This window comes from Psammomys obesus, unplaced genomic scaffold (genome assembly GCF_907164565.1).
Source record: "Psammomys obesus unplaced genomic scaffold, mPsaObe1.curated_primary_1811, whole genome shotgun sequence".
Classification (NCBI taxonomy): Eukaryota; Metazoa; Chordata; class Mammalia; order Rodentia; family Muridae; genus Psammomys; species Psammomys obesus.
Genome location: NW_026596162.1, coordinates 9,987,437 through 10,006,571, shown reverse-complemented (window position 1 = coordinate 10,006,571; position 19,135 = coordinate 9,987,437). Strand labels below are relative to the sequence as shown.

At 42.6% G+C, this 19,135-nt stretch overlaps 1 protein-coding gene across 2 annotated transcripts in view; it reads right to left on the bottom strand.

Moving 5' to 3' along the window:
* Jarid2 (jumonji and AT-rich interaction domain containing 2) overlaps nt 1-19,135 on the bottom strand; it is a 196,084-nt gene that overhangs the window by 176,134 nt on the left and 815 nt on the right. Inside the window, exon 2 of one of the 2 annotated variants that reach the window (XM_055595137.1) lies at nt 17,917-18,120. In XM_055595137.1, coding sequence (XP_055451112.1) covers nt 17,917-17,961 — 45 coding nt within the window. In that variant the 5' untranslated portion in view covers nt 17,962-18,120. Of the gene's footprint in view, nt 1-17,916; nt 18,654-19,135 lie in introns of those variants that run through there. The other variant, XM_055595138.1, reaches the window with a different exon arrangement.

The window sequence follows — 19,135 nt, the reverse complement described above, 5'->3', positions numbered from 1 at the left end:
CACTCCAACGACATCCAAAGAAATTAAATCTTAGAACAGGCCAGAGCCCTGTTAAAAGACAAGAGGTAGACTGGGACCAGCAAGCACTACAAGGACAACCAACTAGTCTTGTACTCTTAAAGGGCAGATGATGTGCCAACTATTTTAAAGCTCCAACACACTAATTCTATAAACAATGATGGCTACAGCCTGCACACTGCGCACTGGAATGGATTCCTCAACTTGGCCTCATCACTTATGCAGCTGATGAAACAAACACTGACAGCTTTTTTGCATTTGTAAAGGCCCCACAGCAGCTGTGGTGATCCCACCATAGAGCAATGAATTAAGCCTGAAACCCAGCTGGGTCTGAACAGAAGCCTTCTTTGAACAATGCAGCAAGACTATCATTGTTAACCTAGGCATTATTGGGAAATATTCTGCATTACATTATAGGGCAGTTCTAACTCAATTCTAAAATTAGCTCTAATAAGCAATTTTAATTTTAGTGGGATGTGGCGGCTGCTTTCCAAATAACACAACTAAGTACATAGGTATACCACAGAAAAGCAGCACAGCAGAAAACATTTCCAGTTAATGCAAAGTTTAAAATACTAACTTCTTAGACTCACAAACACCCAAGGGCACACAAAATTTCTAGGTTGATGTGGGTACTAAATTAACGGCCTTTGGACAGGACTCAATATAGAACAGTCATTCCAGAAAAAGCAGTGTGTGTGAAGAATGTGGTTAACAACATTAGTAACGAATTTTTCTGACAATCAACTTCAACTCTGTATAACATGTAACATTCCATACACAAACATGTAAGTGTTTGGCTTCCTATGGGAATCCTGAGGAAAGTGTGGCCATCCTCAGCACAATGCACACAAGGCTCACTCCATCTTCACAGAATGCTAGCCAATCCCATGGGGGGTCACCTTACCTGTCATCTGCATGTAAGTTTCCCACTCCACTTCTCTTATTGCCCCCTTCTATTTCTGAGTGCTTAAAAAGGAGCAAAAACCATTATTCCAATAAATAACTATACCATCTAAACAACTTTAGAACACTGTATTTAAGAATAAATTTGACAAATCACAATAGAGAGAGATGAGGACCTGGTTCAATTCCCCAACACCCACATGGCAGCTCACAACTGCCTTGGCACTTCAGTCCTAGGGAATTCCATGCCCTCTTCTGGCCTCGGCAGGAAAGAGGCACACATAAATGCTGGCAAAATGCCCCCACACATAAAATTTTAAGCAATAATTATGTTCCAGGCCTCTTTCTTCAAATATCTATCATTTTACACATATCATGAAGAGCACTTGTTACTGTTTTAACCAGCTTGGAAGTAGCAAGAAAATCAGGCCTATCCATTTTATAATCTCAGCATCTTGAAGATGCTGTTTAAAGCTTGCACAAGAAACACAGTAAAACTGACCTTGGACTATCTGAGTGCCTGTTTCAAAAAGGTGCCCACACTTAAAAGATGTTTTTCAGGAAGAATTTCTGGGTAAATAATTAATTCTTAGCCTCAATCAAAGTACTCTGCAAAACAATGTTAGCAGAGATAAGCACACAGAAGCTTAAAGCTGAGACAACTGTGGCAGTTTATGCCTATAATCCCAGCACTTGAGTAAAGCTGGAGGCCAGGACCAAGTTATAGTAAGAAGTGCACACCTTTAATCTCACTGCTCAGGAAGCACAGGCAGGAGGATCTATCTCTCTGAGGCAAAAAAAAAGAAAGAAAAGTGTGATAGGGGAAAAGGGCTGTCAATCATTTAGTCCTTAGCCCAAAGTAGAACCACATACAAGAACCAAGACCTGAAACACCAGAATTTTGTTTTGTTTTTGTTTTTCAAGGCAGGGTTTCTCTGTGTAGCCTTGGCTGTTCTGGAACTCACTCTGTAGAACAGACTGGCCTAGAACTCACAGAAATCTGCCTGCCTCTACCTCCCTGAGTGCTGGGATTACAGACAGGCACCACTACACCCAGCTGAAAAACCAGAAATCTGAGGTAAGCACTATGGAGATGACTCATTTAAAAACCTTCTACAGCCACCAACCCCCCAAAAAGGAATCTGGGCCTCATGAAGTAAATCAGCCCATGATGAACCCTGAAGGGCCACACTAAGCAAGTGGAATACATGGCTCCCACATAAACATATGACTTGAATTACTTTACAAATGAGCAGAGGGAGTGAGATTACATAATAGCTGAATCAAAAGTGGCAGCCAATCAGGAGAGAGGACCCCACTGAACCCCAGAAGTGGGGGGCTTCAAGCCCAGTATGTAAACAACCTAACTACATTTAGTGATGAGCATTTGCAGTTTTTCTAACCAATTACTGCATTTCAATCAAATACCATCAATCTTAACTCCATGTAAGAACTTACACAAAACAGGAAAAAAAAATGTTACACAAACACGAACGTCAAATGATAGCTGGTATTCTAGTCTGTTTCTGTTGCTGTGATAAAACACTGACCAAAACTAACTTGAGAGAGGAAAGGATTTATTTTAGTTTACAGGTTATAAATCATCTTCTGGGGAAGCCAAAGCAGAAGCCACAGAGGAATGAATGCTCTCAGGCTCACAGTTCAGCTACCTTTCCTATTAGCTCCCAGAACTACCTACCCAAAGGTGGGACTAGTGGGCTGAGCCTTCCCTAATAAATTATTAAAAAAAAAAAAAAGACAGAGCCACATACACACTCAAAGACCAATCTGATAGAGGCAATGCCTCAGCTGACTACTCCTCAGGTGAATTCTAGTTTGTGTAAAACTAACCAAAACCACTGGTGGGCACAGCCCTGCTGAGTAAGCAGCATGTGGTGCATCCATCCACACGTGAGCACGATCAACCCTTGAATATCGAAACATGCTAAAACTGTGAGAGTCATCTGAGCGGAAGCCAGCTCATCACAAAAGCCACATATTTTATTTATTAATCCATTTATGTCAAGTATCTAGGAAAAAACATTCCTCGGATTCAGAAAAGATTAGTGACTGTCAGAGGCTGGGGAGCATTACTGGTATGGAGTTTCTTTGTGGAGTGTTGAAATGTTCTAAAATTGACCACAGTGGTAGTTGTATAAACTATGAATATACTACAAACCACGGAACTGTTTTCAAAAGACATTACAGTCACATCTAAAATTATATAGGGATAGACTGAGATGCCTCATCTTGGTTTAAAATACCACAAACATGGGAATATAGGACCAGAATTGTGGTACATGATGATTAAAAGATATGCTTTGAAGCTGATAGTTTGCACAAGATATAGCAAGCAAAGGTCAGTTGGGTGCTCAAAGTGCTGGGCTGGGGCTCTCAGGTAAAGAATGCTTACCTAGCATGAAAGAAAGCCCCAGGTTCCATCCACAACACATGTCACATGTCTATAATCCCATCACCTCCCTATCAGGAGGTTGAGGTAGAAGGATCAGAAGTTCCTCCTCTGGGCTACAAGAAAGCCTAAGTAAAACTGAGTTGGGAGTAGGGGTGTTACTCAGTGATAACGGTTCTGGCCCAGCCTATGTTGGCAGACCCTGGGAGTTTGATTCTCACCACCAAAAGAAAATTTAAACACAAAGTGTGACGCCCAAGCTTGGTGGCATGCATACCTACATTCCCAGCTACTAGAAAGGTTGAGATAGAATCACTCCTCAGTTAAATAAGCCAAATAAGCCCTTTTCTCCCAAAAACTTGCTTTTAGTCAGTCTGTTGTTAAAAGCAAACAAAGGCCAGGGGTTACTTTATCCCCAAGCAAGGAAAAAAAAAAAAAAAAAAAAGGCAACTTAAAGGCCAAAGAAATAAATTTCCAGGTAAAAGCACTTTCAGCTGAGACTTGAGGGACCTGAGTTTCAGTCCCAGAACTCACACAGTGAAAGGACAAAGTGGGCTCCTGAAAGCTCTCCCCTGACCTAACTAATTTAACAAAAATATTTCAGGGAGCAACTTTTAGTGTTTCTATTACTCTGAAGTTGTAATCTGTGCTAACAATAAAGAGCAGGAGAGTACCTGTCACAGACAGTCATTTGGTGGCTACTCTACAAGTTGCCTAGATTAACTTCAAAACCACCCTGAATTTGTAATTTGGATACGAAAATACTGCACAAGTAAAGTTAATGCCTACTTAACAGCTTTACAATCTCTTAGCACTCAACACGGAGGATTATTTGCTGTTGATACCAAGCAAGAAGGCAGCCAGACACTCCATTCCTTGAAAAGCACTTCCCAAAGCCGCCTTATGTCTGTCCAGAAAAAGAAGCTGTTTGCTGGGCCAAGGTGACATCTTGTGTTCTTTACAGGAATGACTTCCGTGTACAAAGGGGAAAAGGAACAACTCTTTACCACAGGTAACATTAAGGTGTTTATGTGTATTAAACAACTGTAAGCAAAACATTCTTTGGCTATAAAAGCTTTGCAAGTCAAAGATAATGGCCTTCCCTGGTAAACGGACTGTTTTTTATAATCATCATTATTTATACTCCCAGGAGGCTTTGCCTACCGCTCCAATAAATTCTGCAGAGAAATACATGACAACTTCAGCAAGTCTCCTGGAAGAAAAAGGAGGAAAAGGCTAGATGAGTAGAGCATGTGTTTCATCCCAGTCTAGGTCACTTTGGGAAATTACCAGACATCACTTAATTAGACCAGGCAGTACAACAAAAAAAGGGAAGAAAGAAAAAAAAAGAAAAGAAAGAAAGAAAGAGAGAGAGAGAGAGAGAAAGAAAGAAAGAAAGAAAGAAAGAAAGAAAGAAAGAAAGAAAGAAAGAAAGAAAAGCTTGAGAGTAGATACTGTGAAGTCAGATCCATCTTCCCCAACCTCTTGATCCTCCCCAGTTTACCAAGGCCAAACAAAAGAAAATCCATTTTATCAGAATTAGTTGATTTATCTCAAGTACAATCGAATGTGAGACATTACAGTCTCATCTGAACAAAAATTCATACAGCTTCATCAAGCTTAGTTTTCAAATAACTCACAAAAACTCATGATGTAGTTAATAGTTTTAATTTTGCTTTGCAAGGAGGAGCAGAGAGTAAATCCAAGAGAATGAGAAGCTGATTTCTTCAACCACGGGGCTTGGCCTAAGGCTAAGATGTGCCCAGAGCCCAGACAATCTCAAGCCAAACATGTTTTTTATTTAATGGAGGTTTTCTTTTCGCTCTTGTCAGCCACCTTTCAGATTCCAACCCAGTTTAAAACCACAGTGGTTTGGAATCCTAACAGTACTTTTAAAGATTACAATACAGAGTGAATATATGAAAACATTTAAAGACATAAAACACTGATTCATTACTAACACCAACCAACCAAGCTAAGAGGAATTCAGAAGTTCATTATTAAACCCAGATCCAGTCTGGCCCAGCCTGGGGGGAGGGGAGTGATAAACTACATTGGTATTTAAATAGAAATCTGATCTCTGCCCCTCAGGAGAGAATCATCACTAAGAATTACTTTCATGAATCTTTAAAATTCTTACAGATTAAAAGTTCTGTCAGGGTGTCAATACCAATACTACTTAGCAAAGTTTGTAGGTCAAAATTCAAAGCTCAGCTAGGTGTAGTGGCTCATGCTGGTAAAGCCAGACTCTGGGAGAGGCTCAGTGACCTTGGAGGCAGCCTGGGCTACTCTAGTTCATTTCAAACCAGCCTGTGCTATATAGTATAAAAACTGTGCCTCAAAAGAAAAGAAAGTTATAACTCAGAGCGCTGTCTTTGCTTCCAGCACTCTATATATAGCCATTGGCAGGAGGACGGATGCAAGTTTAAGGCCAGCCTAGTCCGCATAGTAAGTTCCAGAACAGCCAGGATTACAGAGAGACCCTGTCTCAATTATATATGTGTGTGTGTGTGTGTGTGTGTGTGTGTGTGTGTGTATAATATGTATATATACAGACATATATACATATTAAATTACTCATATAAATTAAATGTATATAAATTAAATATACATATTAAATAATCAGCCAAACACTGCTGATTTGACAGCAACTGTTTGTTCAAGGCCCACATTTTAATCTTGTGTCAGATTTGCATGGTAACTGAACTTCAATCAGGTTAAGGCAAAAAAACATTTGTTTCTGGGATGGCAGCTCACTAATGTTGTATATTCTTTTGGGGAAAATGTAACATGTAGATATATAAAAAATAAAATATATCAAGAAGCATACACCTACATTCCCAGTACTCAAGACAAACTTTGAGCCACAGAATACTGTTCATCTTTCAAAAAAGGAGGCTCTGTTGGTCTGTTTCTGAATAACAGTTGGGTAAAGGTAAACTCCACCAAGCCAAACAACCTGAGTTCAATGCCCAGGTGGAAAAGCACACAGGAGAACCAACTCCCAAAAGTTATCCTTTGACCTCCAGAACTAATCTATGGCAGGCATACAAGCACCCATACAAACACACACACACACACACACACACACACACACACACACAAAGAAAAGTGTAATTCAGCCAGATGTGATAGCACACGCCTTCAATACCACAATCTGGTAAGCAGAAGCAGTCGGTGGAGTCCCAGCAATCAGGAAACAGAGGCAAGCAAATCTTGCATTCAGGGACAGCCTAGACTACAGACAGGAGTTCCAGCATAGCTAAAAGAGAAACCCTGTTGTGGGGTAACACAAAATAGTTTCTTCTACCGAAACTCCTGAAATCGTAACTGCACAGTAACTAACTAATTAATCCCAGCATTGGGCAGGCAGAGGCAGGCAGATCTGTGAATTCCAAGACAGCCTGATCTACAAAGTGAGTTCCATGTCAGCCATAACTGACACAGGGAACAACCCAGAGGAGTGGCCTTGTATGATGTAAAGTCATTTAGCTTATGTGGAGGGACAAGCTGTGTGATGTCACAGCGACAGCGAAGCAACATAAGCAAAATCCTTCAAGGCAAATGAAAAGCATGTGCTACTAATTTAACTGGGAGCCCAGACCATGACTCCTTATTAAATGCTTTCCATTCACATTGGCTCTTTCATCCTCAAGACATCAAGCAAGCTGAAAATAGAACAAACAGCGCTTTAGTGCTTTGGGCAGTATAAGAATGGGAAAGGGAGCAACTGGGGTAAAACCAATGGGAGTTAGATTCCATCTAAGGCAAAGTTCATCCAAGAGGACTCGAACACAAAAAGGAATGCTGCTTCTTAGACACTATTTCAACCTCATAAACCATGGGAGGGACAAGAAAAATTCAATCCCAAAATTTTCCCATTACTAAAGGAAAAGGCAAGCCTTGGTAAGAAAGGCCAGGTGCTAATAAGCAGGCAGATTGATCTTCACCCTCTTTCTCAAACAACTAGAATATGCTGTAATGCAGATGACCCAGAAACACATCCTCTTCAACGTTGAAATTGGAGAGTTGCACCCTGTGGGCCTGCAGGACTTGGATTAACCCTGTCTAGACTGTCTGACACTCCCTTGTTAACCCTTCATTCTCCTCTAATTCTGTAAAGAGGCTCTTCTTTCTGGAAAGCAGAGAACTCAGAAGCAAACAATCTGACCAAGGTCACCATCGTCTAAACATAGCCCAAGATCTCTGACTTCAATCTGACTCAAAAGCCAGTGCTCTCTTCCTAATGTTTTACATCCTGGCTCCCTAGTAAACTATAAATTCTCTTAGGACAGGAGCAAACAGTAAGCCGCTAAAAGCTATCAGTTTTATTTAACTGAGCAAGCTATGAAGCCTCAGCCCTCAGGGCCCAATGTTAACGATAAAGTCTACCTTACTAACAAGAGGACTGACATCACATGTACAAACAGCATGCTCCCAGGTCATTTTATTACTTAAGTACCTCCCGTGCATACACAAAGGAAAAAGAAACTCATAAACACTCAAAAGGTACAATTCCACAAGCTCTCTCCTCCTTCCCTTCAGTACTAAAAAGCCCTTCTGTCTAATAACACATTGTGTTCTTATTGTTTTACAAAGTGCTTTCACATTTCTTAGTCCTAAATGCTCTGAGAGAGGCCAAGAAAATAAGAAATTTAAAAAAAAAACAAAAACAAACAAAAAAAAAAAAAAAACCACCCTCAACTGACATCTTTACTACTTACAAGTGTCTGTATTGGTTTTTAAAAGCCAACAAACAAATGCAACAGTCTGATATGTACCATGCATAGAACCCTAAATTAGCACAGGCCCTCCCCATAAGTCAATACCGCACAATTCTGAGTCAGTAATTCTCTACAGGACTCTGAAGTGCAAAGAAGGCAGGCTACACAAAACATTTTTTTAACAATCCTAAACCTGTGGAAAAACCATCAAGGGGGCAACAGGTCAAGTGAAACTCATGTCAATGACGTGCCTAGACCGTTAAAAATCATTGTATTTGATAAGTGAGTTAAGATATATAAATGCAAAAAGCACATAATGAGCCTATACATCTAAAGTGGAATATCCCGTATGCAATTTCAGTAATTTTTATCTTTGAGTACTTGTCTGATTGAAATGATTTTATATGAAGCAGAAAAGCCATTTTCACAAGGGGAAAAATGCTACTGGCTTATAATTAGTTATGGGGATTACATATGAATTTTTATTTTTCCATGAAAATGAATCAATTACTTCAACTACCCTGGATGACTAAGAATGCACCTGCAAGAGAGAAAGTGTCATGAAGACCTGTCTAAAGACAACAAAAGAGGCCTTCTTCCACTCTCGAGTGCTAGATTTCATGCCCAGCTCTCCAGAGTGTGGGGACTGGGACATTCTTATAACAACAGACAGGTTCCCAGCTTTAAAATAAGAGTGTGAAATTCTAATTAGTGAATGTACTCCATCTTTTTCCATACCAATTCCCTCCCAGTGGTACTGGACACATTCCACCATTAGCTTTAATTAGAGAATTCTCTGTGTGCCAGGCAGTGGTGGCACGCGCCTTTTATCTCAGCATTTGGAAAGCAGTTGTATCTCTGTGAGTTCAGGACCACCCTGGTCTATATTGAGAGTTCCAGGACAGCCAGGACCACAAAGAAACCCTGTCTCAAAAAAAGTAGGAAAGAAAGAAAGAAAGAATTCTCTGTGTACTAACTATATGCTGGTACAAAGCACTTACCCACAATCACCTACAAAACTCACACCTAACAGACACACAACATAAAGAAGTGTTCCTTGCACCTAGAAGGGGCGCTACACATCAGCAAGGAAAGACTAAGAGTCAGAGAGTCTACAGAGTAGGGCAGTCTAGCCATGAGGCCCAAGAGTAACATGGTGGACTTCTCAGGAAGGAAATCCGCTTGCCTGAGCACAGATGAGAACTTGCAAAGTTCAGGACTGACTTGGCTAACTTCAGGATGTAAAATGCACAGGGGCAAGGTAAATGGATGGTTTAAACAAGAAAGGTTTTCCATTCTGTGGTAAGGACAGATCTGGCTTATACTTAATGCAGAAGGCCACACAAGCAGCCACCGATAATGATCAGATTTTCATCTTCAAGGAATATATATACTTCAAGTCATTCTTTTAAACTTGTTTGTGCTGCTCTGATCTTAATTCTCAATCTATCCTTTCTAAATGCCATGCTGCCTGATACAAGAGGCATTCAACAAGCAAAGTGGGAATGGGGGAGGGCGGTTATTATATCACCTCTTAATCTTTAAAGCCTTACTCTAAATATATTGTTCACTATGAATTTACTAGATTTATTTATTTCTGAGTCAGCTAGGAAGGCTGCTGGCAGGCCTGATGTCTCCAAGTTGGTGATCTCCAACTGTGTAATAATACCTTGAGCATTTGTGCAGCAGTATGCAGTTTACAAAGTGCTTTCACATCAAAAATCTCCCTGACTCTCCCAGCAACAAGCTTATGAGGTACACTCAACAATGTTCCAGATGCGGAAGGAACTCAGTCATGTTGTGTAGCTTGCCCAGGTTCATACAACCAGGTTAAGTAAGAGCTAGAATTTGAATTCATTCGGTTCATATTCTCAAACTTGTTCATTATATAAGTGTCCTATATATTGAAAACAGGCCTGTCCAAATTCAAGGTCCTTCCTGATTGAAGCCAATGTACTTACTGGTAGTGACAATTTATACACAAAGAGCAACTGCTCTGCTGCCTAACAGAATGCACATTCATTTAGCCTCTTTCTGCAAGCCTATAGAAAGTATAAACACAAGAAATACATGCTCAGTTCTCTAACTAATCCCTTCTCATTTCCTCCTGGCACCCACTTAACAGCTGACAGAAATGAGAACTAAGAAAGGGTCAACCATTGAAGATGGAGCCCTCTCCAAAGTAGTGATTAGAAAATAATGGATTGCCAGGCATACTGACTCAGGCTTGCAATCCTAGCACACTTGGAGGCAGAGGTAGGTGGATCTCTGTGAGTTCAATACCAGCCTGGTCTACAAAAGGAGTCCAGGACAGCCAAGGATACACAGAGAAGAAATCCTGTCTCGAAAAATCAACATTGCTATCTAAACTATTTCAGACCTCCTCTGCATGAGTGTCTTGATAGACTTACTAACTTAAAAACTTTAAATACCGTGTTTAGGTTGGTAATCCCACCTGTAATCCCAGCACTAAGGAAGGGGAAGCACCCACAAGAACTGGAGGTCAAAAAGGAGTAACAAAAGAACTCTAGAGAAGGGTTCTTCTCCAATACAGTCACACATCCTTAGGACTCCAGGAGTAATGGTCCTATTACTCAAGTTGCCTCATTAACACATTTAACAGTTTGTGTTTCATGGATGGCCCGCTGGTGAGGAACAAGGGCAGTTTCTTCTAGAACTAAGAGTCTCCAAAACAGCAAAGTCAAGAGCAACAGTACAAATGCAGGGAAAGGTACCAAAGGTGATGTGTGACAGCCCTAAGCAGTTTCTAGAAGCCTGGAGAGCTGCTGCCCATGTTGGCCCTCAGGTACAGTGAAAAGTGTGGGTGGACAATCGCTAACAGAGCACCAACAACCAGCCTGGGATCTTGCAATGAGGACCCAGAGAGACAGTGAACACTGATGTAGCTCCATCATCTACTGCCTTAAGAATCAAAGACAAGTATGCTGCAGGCTGGCACATGCCTTGTTCTCAGATGCTGACAAAGCTTTTTAAGACCAGTTTCATCTGAACGGAAACACAGGAATACATAGTTTTAAACCTCATTTTCTCATGTGAGCTTGCTATACAAATCATGAATGTGGGTGGTTACTTCAGAACTGACTGGGTTTTCTCTTTATAACATTTTCAAGAAAAGTTGGTGTTGTGTGGCTAAGTGTTTTCTAAACTGGTACAATGGATGGCTCAGCATGAAAAGGTGTTTTTCATCCAAGCCTGATAGCCAGTTCTTCAAGATCCACATAATGGGAGGAAAGAACATACCTCTGCCTTGTCGTCTCTGACGGCTACATAGGCCATAGCACACACAACAACATATATACATATACAAAAATAACACACACGTACATACGTTTAGGGGAGGCAGGGGGACATAAGTACTGGAACCAGGCAAGACTAGCAAAACAGTGATCACTTCCTGAAGAAGTCATGCAACTTTAATAGTTTTATCATGAATCAGAACTGAACTAAACTTATTAATGCATTTAGCTTCGTTAAAAGCCATTCCTGCAATCCCACTGCAGGATCACCATGGATTTGAGGCCAACATGGACTACAGACAGAATGAGATCTTGATTCAAAAGGAAATTAAAAACACGGGTGTACACTTACTTAAGCATTTGAAACGAAGACCAAAGGTAGTTCCTCATGGGACAGAGACAGGAAAGTTGCTGTATCACACAGGACATAAGCTTTTGACCAGCAAGATGATTCAGTGAGTAAAGGCACTTGTCACTGAGCATACAACACACATGTAGCACACACCCATCCACTCCCTGCGAGGGTTGGGGAGGACTATTAAATGTAAAAAGAAAAAAGAAAACCACAAAATTTTAGTCCGAGTATGATAGTGCCTATAATTCCAGGGCTTGGGAGGCAAAGTTCAAGGTCATCTTTAACTACACAGTAAGTTCCAGGTCAGCTTGAACTACATGAGTTGCCACAGAAAAAAAATGACAGAATAATAATAGTGTTGATGAAAAGATAAATAGAATGTACTAATCTTTTTCTTTTGTTGAGACAGTGTCTCACTCTATAGCCCATGCTACCCTGGAAATCATAGCAACCCTCATCCCCCCAAATGCTGGGACCTAAGTTAACCTCTCCATCCAGTACAGTCTAATTTTTGAATACGAATTCTTTCAGACTTGCTGACATGTTCTGTTGAAGAGGAGAATCTGGGTGTTTAAAGGGGATGAATGGCCTGCAGACTGCAGCTGTAACATTCCACACATACAGCACCACCACCAAGGAGGAATGACTTGCAAAGCAGCGTTTATGAAGAATCTACAAGAGGAAATGTGCAGGCTATATCTAATTCTTTTTTCTTCTTCTAGCACTTTTATCACTATATCACATCAACAAAGCATTCAACTTAAAGTTGAACCAATTGTTTCCACAGTCATTTCAAGGTTTACATAAGATTTAATTGTAATTACAAGAATAAGCCCAACTGGAATAACCAGATTTGGGAACAAACAACTGACACTTGGCAAGCATTCTGGGTAGAAGCCAAAGGGGACATAGGCACACCCTACAGCTGCCCACGAAGCAGAAGTTTTGGGTTAATAACCAGAATATTCTGCACCTACAAGCAGGAGGCTAGGCAGACAGAGGTTAGTTAGTTGTCCCTAACACAACAATGTTTAGGGAAATTCAGGCCAGTAACATCAATAAGGTTTTAACACTGCAACTAAAATTTAATTAAAATGTCCAGAGCTTAATTCCAAATACTACTATGATCAAGACAACATTACAGATTCAAAACATTCTACTTTGGCCTTTATATACTTGGCTTAATATAATTTTCCCCTCATCCTCTTTCAAGACAGTTCTACTGTTAATGGAACAGGCACCAGACAGGGACTTCAAAAGCTGTCGTCCTTTTGAAGTCAGTAAGTTTAAATAATCAAGGGACATAGAGGGGACTCAGTAGTGCCCTAGATACACCATATATATAAATATGTGTATATACACATACACATAGATACATGTATATATAAAATATATATATATCGACTCACCATCTAAAGTACAAAAGATTTCTAGCTGGCTATTTGGGCCAGTGGCTAGAGACAAATACTCAACTCCCAACAAAGTTAGATGGCTTAGCAGGTAAACCACATGGTAGAGAACCAGCTCCTCCACGTGTGAGAACAGCATCCACACATATATGTGCACAAACAAAATATAAAAAATTTTCATTGTGAAGAAGGATCTGTAGAAATATCAGCCCTTTAAAAAAAGAGTAATAAAGCTGGGTGTGGTGGCACACACCTCTGGGAAGCAGAGGCAGGTTATGAGTTCAAGGCCAGCCTGGTCCACAAAGAAGTCCAAGACAGCCAAGGCTTCACAGAGAAACCTTGTCTTGAAGAAACAAAGTAATAATAAATCAACCCAAAAAATAAGCCAGTTAATTTTAAATTAATTAAGCACACCATGAACCTGACTGTATTGCTTCTGTACTGTCTGAATACCATACCTTAGTGTCTTAAAGTTGCTTCTGGTATTGTTTGGTGTCACAGCTTTCCTAGCATGTGCAAGAGCCTAAGCTCTGCAAAAAAATAAAAACAAAGCACCTCTGCCCTAGATTTTTGGGAAAGGAAAGGGTTTTCCACCACTAGAAACAAATACAAAGCAATATGAATGTGAGGGATAAAAAAAAAAAAAAAAGACAACTAATAACTTAATAACTTCAGTTCTTCCTCTATAGCCGTAAAATACCACAATGTTTGTTCAACAAAGGAAAAACAAGCAAACTGATTTTTTTTTTCCCTTGAGTCAAGAGTCTGGCCTAGAACTTGCTGTATAGACCAGGTTAGCCTAAACTAAGCGATATGCATGCCTGCCTCACCAGTGCTGGGGGTTAAAGGTGTGTATCAATCATGCCAGGAATCAATCATTACTTTGAATTTTTTTTTTTTGCTGGAGATCATCAAAACCCCTGGGACTTTGTCCATACCAAGCAAGCACTCCTGCACTAAGCTAAACCCCTGCCTTTGTATACTTCTCTTGTTTTAACTTTGTAACTATAAAATATAGTAAAACTGTTTCTGAACCTTATGAAGCTAACTCTCACTTTCTGAGATCATGCAGTGGTCTAGGGTATGTTTCTGAGCGGGTCTTCAGGCTGCTGGCGTCACGCTTCCTATATATAGCAGAAAATGACCTAGAACTCATGATCCACCTGCTTAAAACTCCTGATTAGAGGTTTATCTGGGGATCGGTACTGATGTATGGTAGGCACAAATTCTATCAACAGAGTGGCATTGGGAGCAGGAACTGTTTTTTGTGTAGCCCAAGAAGGGCTTTCAACTAAGACTGGATATGTAACTAAAGATGATCTTGGAAACTGCTAGAACTACAGACATTTGAAAAACTAGATCCTTAAAATAGGCTAGGGAGGGGACTAGTGATATGGCTCCACAGATAAAAGTCTTCCAAATAAGCCTTAAGATCTGAATTCAATCCCAAGTAGCGATTAAAGAACACATTCAAAGTCGTCCTGTTAGTTTCAGAGGATGTCATAATGTGTGTTATTTTAAACATTATTACAGCCCAGTGGTACAAATTCTGCCAAAGTCATCCAAAATACCACCCTAATCATTTGTTTTTCAAGTATCTGGTATCAAGCTAAGAACAAATGGCCTGGTTATCATCCCCCTACTTCCCTTAAGAATAACAAACTACAGGAATGATGGCAGAAAATACACACAGGGGGAAACTCGCAACTGTTTTATTGTCCAAGTGAATTGGGGCTCCGAAAGGCAACCTTTTCCAGTTATCTAAGGTACTGTAGTGGGAGTCATGCCCAACACAATTAAGACAGGATTATATTTCAATTTATGAGCTTCTCAATGATGTCATTTAATAAAAAATACAATACTCATTTCTCCCAAAGCCTTCCATCTACAATCACACTCTGAAACTCTTTGCCTAAACTAAATGGAAGGCATCTAAAGCTTTTGAGACCAATTGTAGGAAGCACACTGCCTTCCACCAGCTCAAGTAATAATGCTACCTTCCATTTAAAGCTCACTGATTTACATCTATCTTCCACCCACATAATCTCAATGACTTAGTAAAGTGACAAAAACAGTTAAGACTTTTTCCACTTTACCGAATAGTGAAGAGTCACACCACAAACCATTTGCTGTCCTATTAAGAACTAAACCCAGTGAATCTTGAGACTCCTGTGCTCTTTGGAGTACAGCCCTTCCTCTCTCAGGAGTTCCGAAGATACAGCTCGTGGGAAGATGACTGGCACAACCAAGAGAACAGCCCTACCCCCAAAGACAGTGAAAAGCTTAACGCAATAGCAGATAGCGGATGCTGAGCAGCATCCTGTCCAAAGTTATGCTACATCCTGTAAAGCCACCCCTCAACACGACAAAGTAACCAAATCCTCAACTCCATCCACGCACAATTGCAGTTTTCATTAACACGGGCTTAAGCGGGAACTACACCATCAAAAGACCAGGAACTGAGGAGGGAAAATACTCCTCCGTTAAGCCGGCACATACTCCCTGCTCCCCAGACCCTAAATATTTTGCGAAGGTTCAAGAGCATTCGGTGAGGAGTAGAAGGCTCCCGACGCTCACCTGGTGGAACCTGGGACACCTCAAAGTGGAAGGACGAGGTCGGCCACATCCTTCACAAACCCTTCTTCCTCCCACGCCCCGGTCCCGCAGCTCCTACTTAGGCCGCGCCTGGAACCTCCCGCCCGGACTTTTGACATCACGGAGGAGGGGAAGGTTCCACCGGGCCGGTCCCTTTGTGACGTCACAATGACAACAGAACGCAGCGGCTCGAGATGGGGGCGGAGGACTCAGAGCCACTGGGGGCAGGGGGCGGGGAGAGGACGGAACGCAGGGGGGCGGAGGGGGCGAAGGCGCACGGCAGAGGAAGGCCGCGGGGCGGGGTGGGGGCGCGCTGACGTCTCGCCCGCTTAACCTGTTGCTCTCGAGACTGCGCCGGAGCCCGCCGGCAGGGCGGCGTGGAGACGCCGGATCAGCCTAGCGCGCGGCGGGGGGCGCCCGAGGCAGACTCCCCCCGCACCCCAGCGCCGCCTCCCTCACTCAGGCCAGGCACGCCCCGAGTCTGCACGCCGCGCCACCCGCGAGCCCCACCCACCCGCCCGGCCTCAGCTCAGCCCGGAGTCTGCCCCCTACAGGCCGCCGCGCGCCCGCGGCCCCAGCCCGGGCTCCGGCCCAGCCCGCCGCGGCCCCGCGCACCCTCTCGGCTGGCTGCGTCCGGAACTTGGCGTGAGCACAGACTCGGCTCCTCCAGCAGCAACTCATGCTCTGCCTCGCACGGCCACAGCCGGCCACATCGGCTTGCGGCCGGACGAGACTCGGCAGGATCCGCTGGCCTCCAGCAACAACAAAAAAAGCCGACCCCACAGTGTTCTCCAACTTATCGAGATCCGGGACAGAGTGGGGGGTTCTTGTCCAAGTTCTACCCCATCTCCTTTGTGGCTACATCAGAATCAGACATGCTCTGGGAAGGAATCCACGCTCCAAGGGAAGGCTGTGTCCATGCAGTTTCTACACACCGACTTTAAACTAGTCCTCTGCGCTCTACCCAGCCCTCTGCAATGCGGATGTATTTTAATTCTTAAATTCCTCATGGAGCAGCTTTGTAAGTTGAGCTTCATTATTTAATCTTGCGTTTCTTTCATAGTTAAGTTTACGTGTATAGATTAAGATCAGCTTTCCGGAAAAGGCATTCAGGTTTCCCAATAAAATAATATATATATATATATATATATATATATATATATATTTTTTTTTTTTTTTTTTTTTTTTACAAAACCACTGCTCCGAAGGTCATCTCCCATTATACACTCCACAGTAGTCAGAAAGGGAAAATATTAACAACAAACCATCGACTCTAGTTAAATAAAACTTTCTTTTAAGGTCGCATTGTTCTTTATGTATCTTCAAAGGCCTTTTTTCTGGAGAAAATGAGTTCTTTGCTCTAAAGCATACGCAGCTAACTACCGATCACTCAAGTGCATATTTGGTTAATCCCTTGGTTCCCCTCTACACTCCCTCCCCTCAAACTTACAAAAAAAAAAGCCACTACACAAAACAAAAACACTCCCTATGCCAAGCAAAACGCTGCCATAGTATGCACAAAACAAATTTAACTATTACAACCCCAATTTCAGAAATCCAGTTAACAGGGAGAAATTTGTACTAACATACGTATTCACACACATACATACTTTAAAACATGAACCATGTTCCCCTCCTCTAGAACTAGAAACCATGAATTCCTTTTAAACAAAACCAAAACGAGGCTCATTATAAAGTCAATACCAATAAGTGCATTCTCTGTAACATGATTCCCAACTGGGTTACGTTGCAAACTAGATAAACCAAAACGACCACATACATTAAATGATGTGCCAGTGCAAGAAGATCGCCATAAGCCGACCCGGGCTTGCAACTCACAGCTTCCAACACACCTACCTACACGATTTTCCAAATAACACCACTACCAGGCTCATTTGTATGCAAAGTGCAGTAAGGGGCCGGATCCACCCGGAGTGCAGGTTAGTTGTATTACTGTTCCCAAACGCAGAACCCCAACCTCCACCAAACCCCTCGCCTTTCATCGAAAACTGCATTAATGTGTCATTCGAGGTCAATTGATTCACTTGGGTATCTCTACACCAGGCTGTTTTCTCAACCAAACTAGGCAGACACGACTTTGCCTGAAAAGCCCTTTCGGAAAAGAAAGAGCCTTATCGGACGCTGTTTAAAACCTTTCAGCTGCAGAATTATCTATAAACTTGACATTCACAACCATTGCTTAAAACTGCAAGCCAAAGGATGTGTTGTTAGGAGTACTTACGTATTTCTTCTGAATGATATTCCTCTTGGGTCTTTCCTTGCTCATTCTGAGATCCAAATGCTGATTGCAAAAGGGGACAATTGCTTCATGAATTTAAAGCCGTCAGAAATTTGCAAAAAAATATCCTGATGGTTTTTATTGTTGGTGGTGGTGGTTGATCTTGTAATCCGACTTTTCTTCCTCTTCCCCCAAAGCCAGATTCGCCTTCAAATAAATCCGAAATTGAGAAGGATAAAATTAAAAAATAAAAACAAAAAAGAGCCAAAGACGATCGAAGCAAACAGGAAAAATTCACTTTAGTAAAACACTCATAATGGAAAATTTCCCCCGAAACATACAACACAGAGGCACAAAAAAAAAAAGAAAAAGAAAAAAAAAAAAACCGACGCCCTTCACTCCCCCCCCTTTTTCTTCCAAAAACTACATCAGCGAAACGTGAAGGTCCTTAGTGTCTGATCTGTAGTTACATCTTGGAAAGGAAAACGATAAATTTTAAATGTTGGAAGTCACGTTTGTGCCGCAGCACCAGTACGAGCAGAAGAGTCAACTCCGGCGGCGGCGGCGGCGGCGGCGGCACCACAGCGGAGGGCTCGCCGAGTCTCTTTTTTCCAAGCCCCCTAACCAATGAGAGGCGGACTATCCAGCCCAACTTTAAATGGACTCTGCTTTTATACAAGTTAGGGCTCCTCGGCTAATTCCCCACCGCACGCCAGCCGAAAACTCCCACAGCTGAGCCCCAGCACGCCTGCCTACCCTTCGCCCACCCGCCCTGGCCCCGGTGCCGAGAGCTCCCGCAGCCCCGTCCACGAGACCCGGGAGAGGCCTCCGCGAATCCCCCGCAGGCCGCCCGTCACGCGCCTCTCCCACGCCGAGCCCAGGCGTGGAATTGAGAGAGGCTCCCTAGCTCAATGCATGGCACGCTCGGTCGCTCCACCTCAGCCCCTTTCCCCCCCGCAGTCCGCTCACCCAACAGCCGCCACAGGCAAGCCCTTCACCACTGCCCTCACGTCTACCTGCAGCCGGGCAGCTGGGTACCAGTGCCCCAGGACGCCCGGCCCGGGGGAGAGCCGCCTATTCCCGGGGCACCTTAGAATAGTCCCCTTGATCTTCTGGAAGTTGTAGTCCCTTGACTACAAAATGGCTATGGCCACGGAGGCTCGGAACTACAATTCCCAGCGTGCCGCGCACCTCCTGTCACTCAACTCCCTTCCCCGATCAC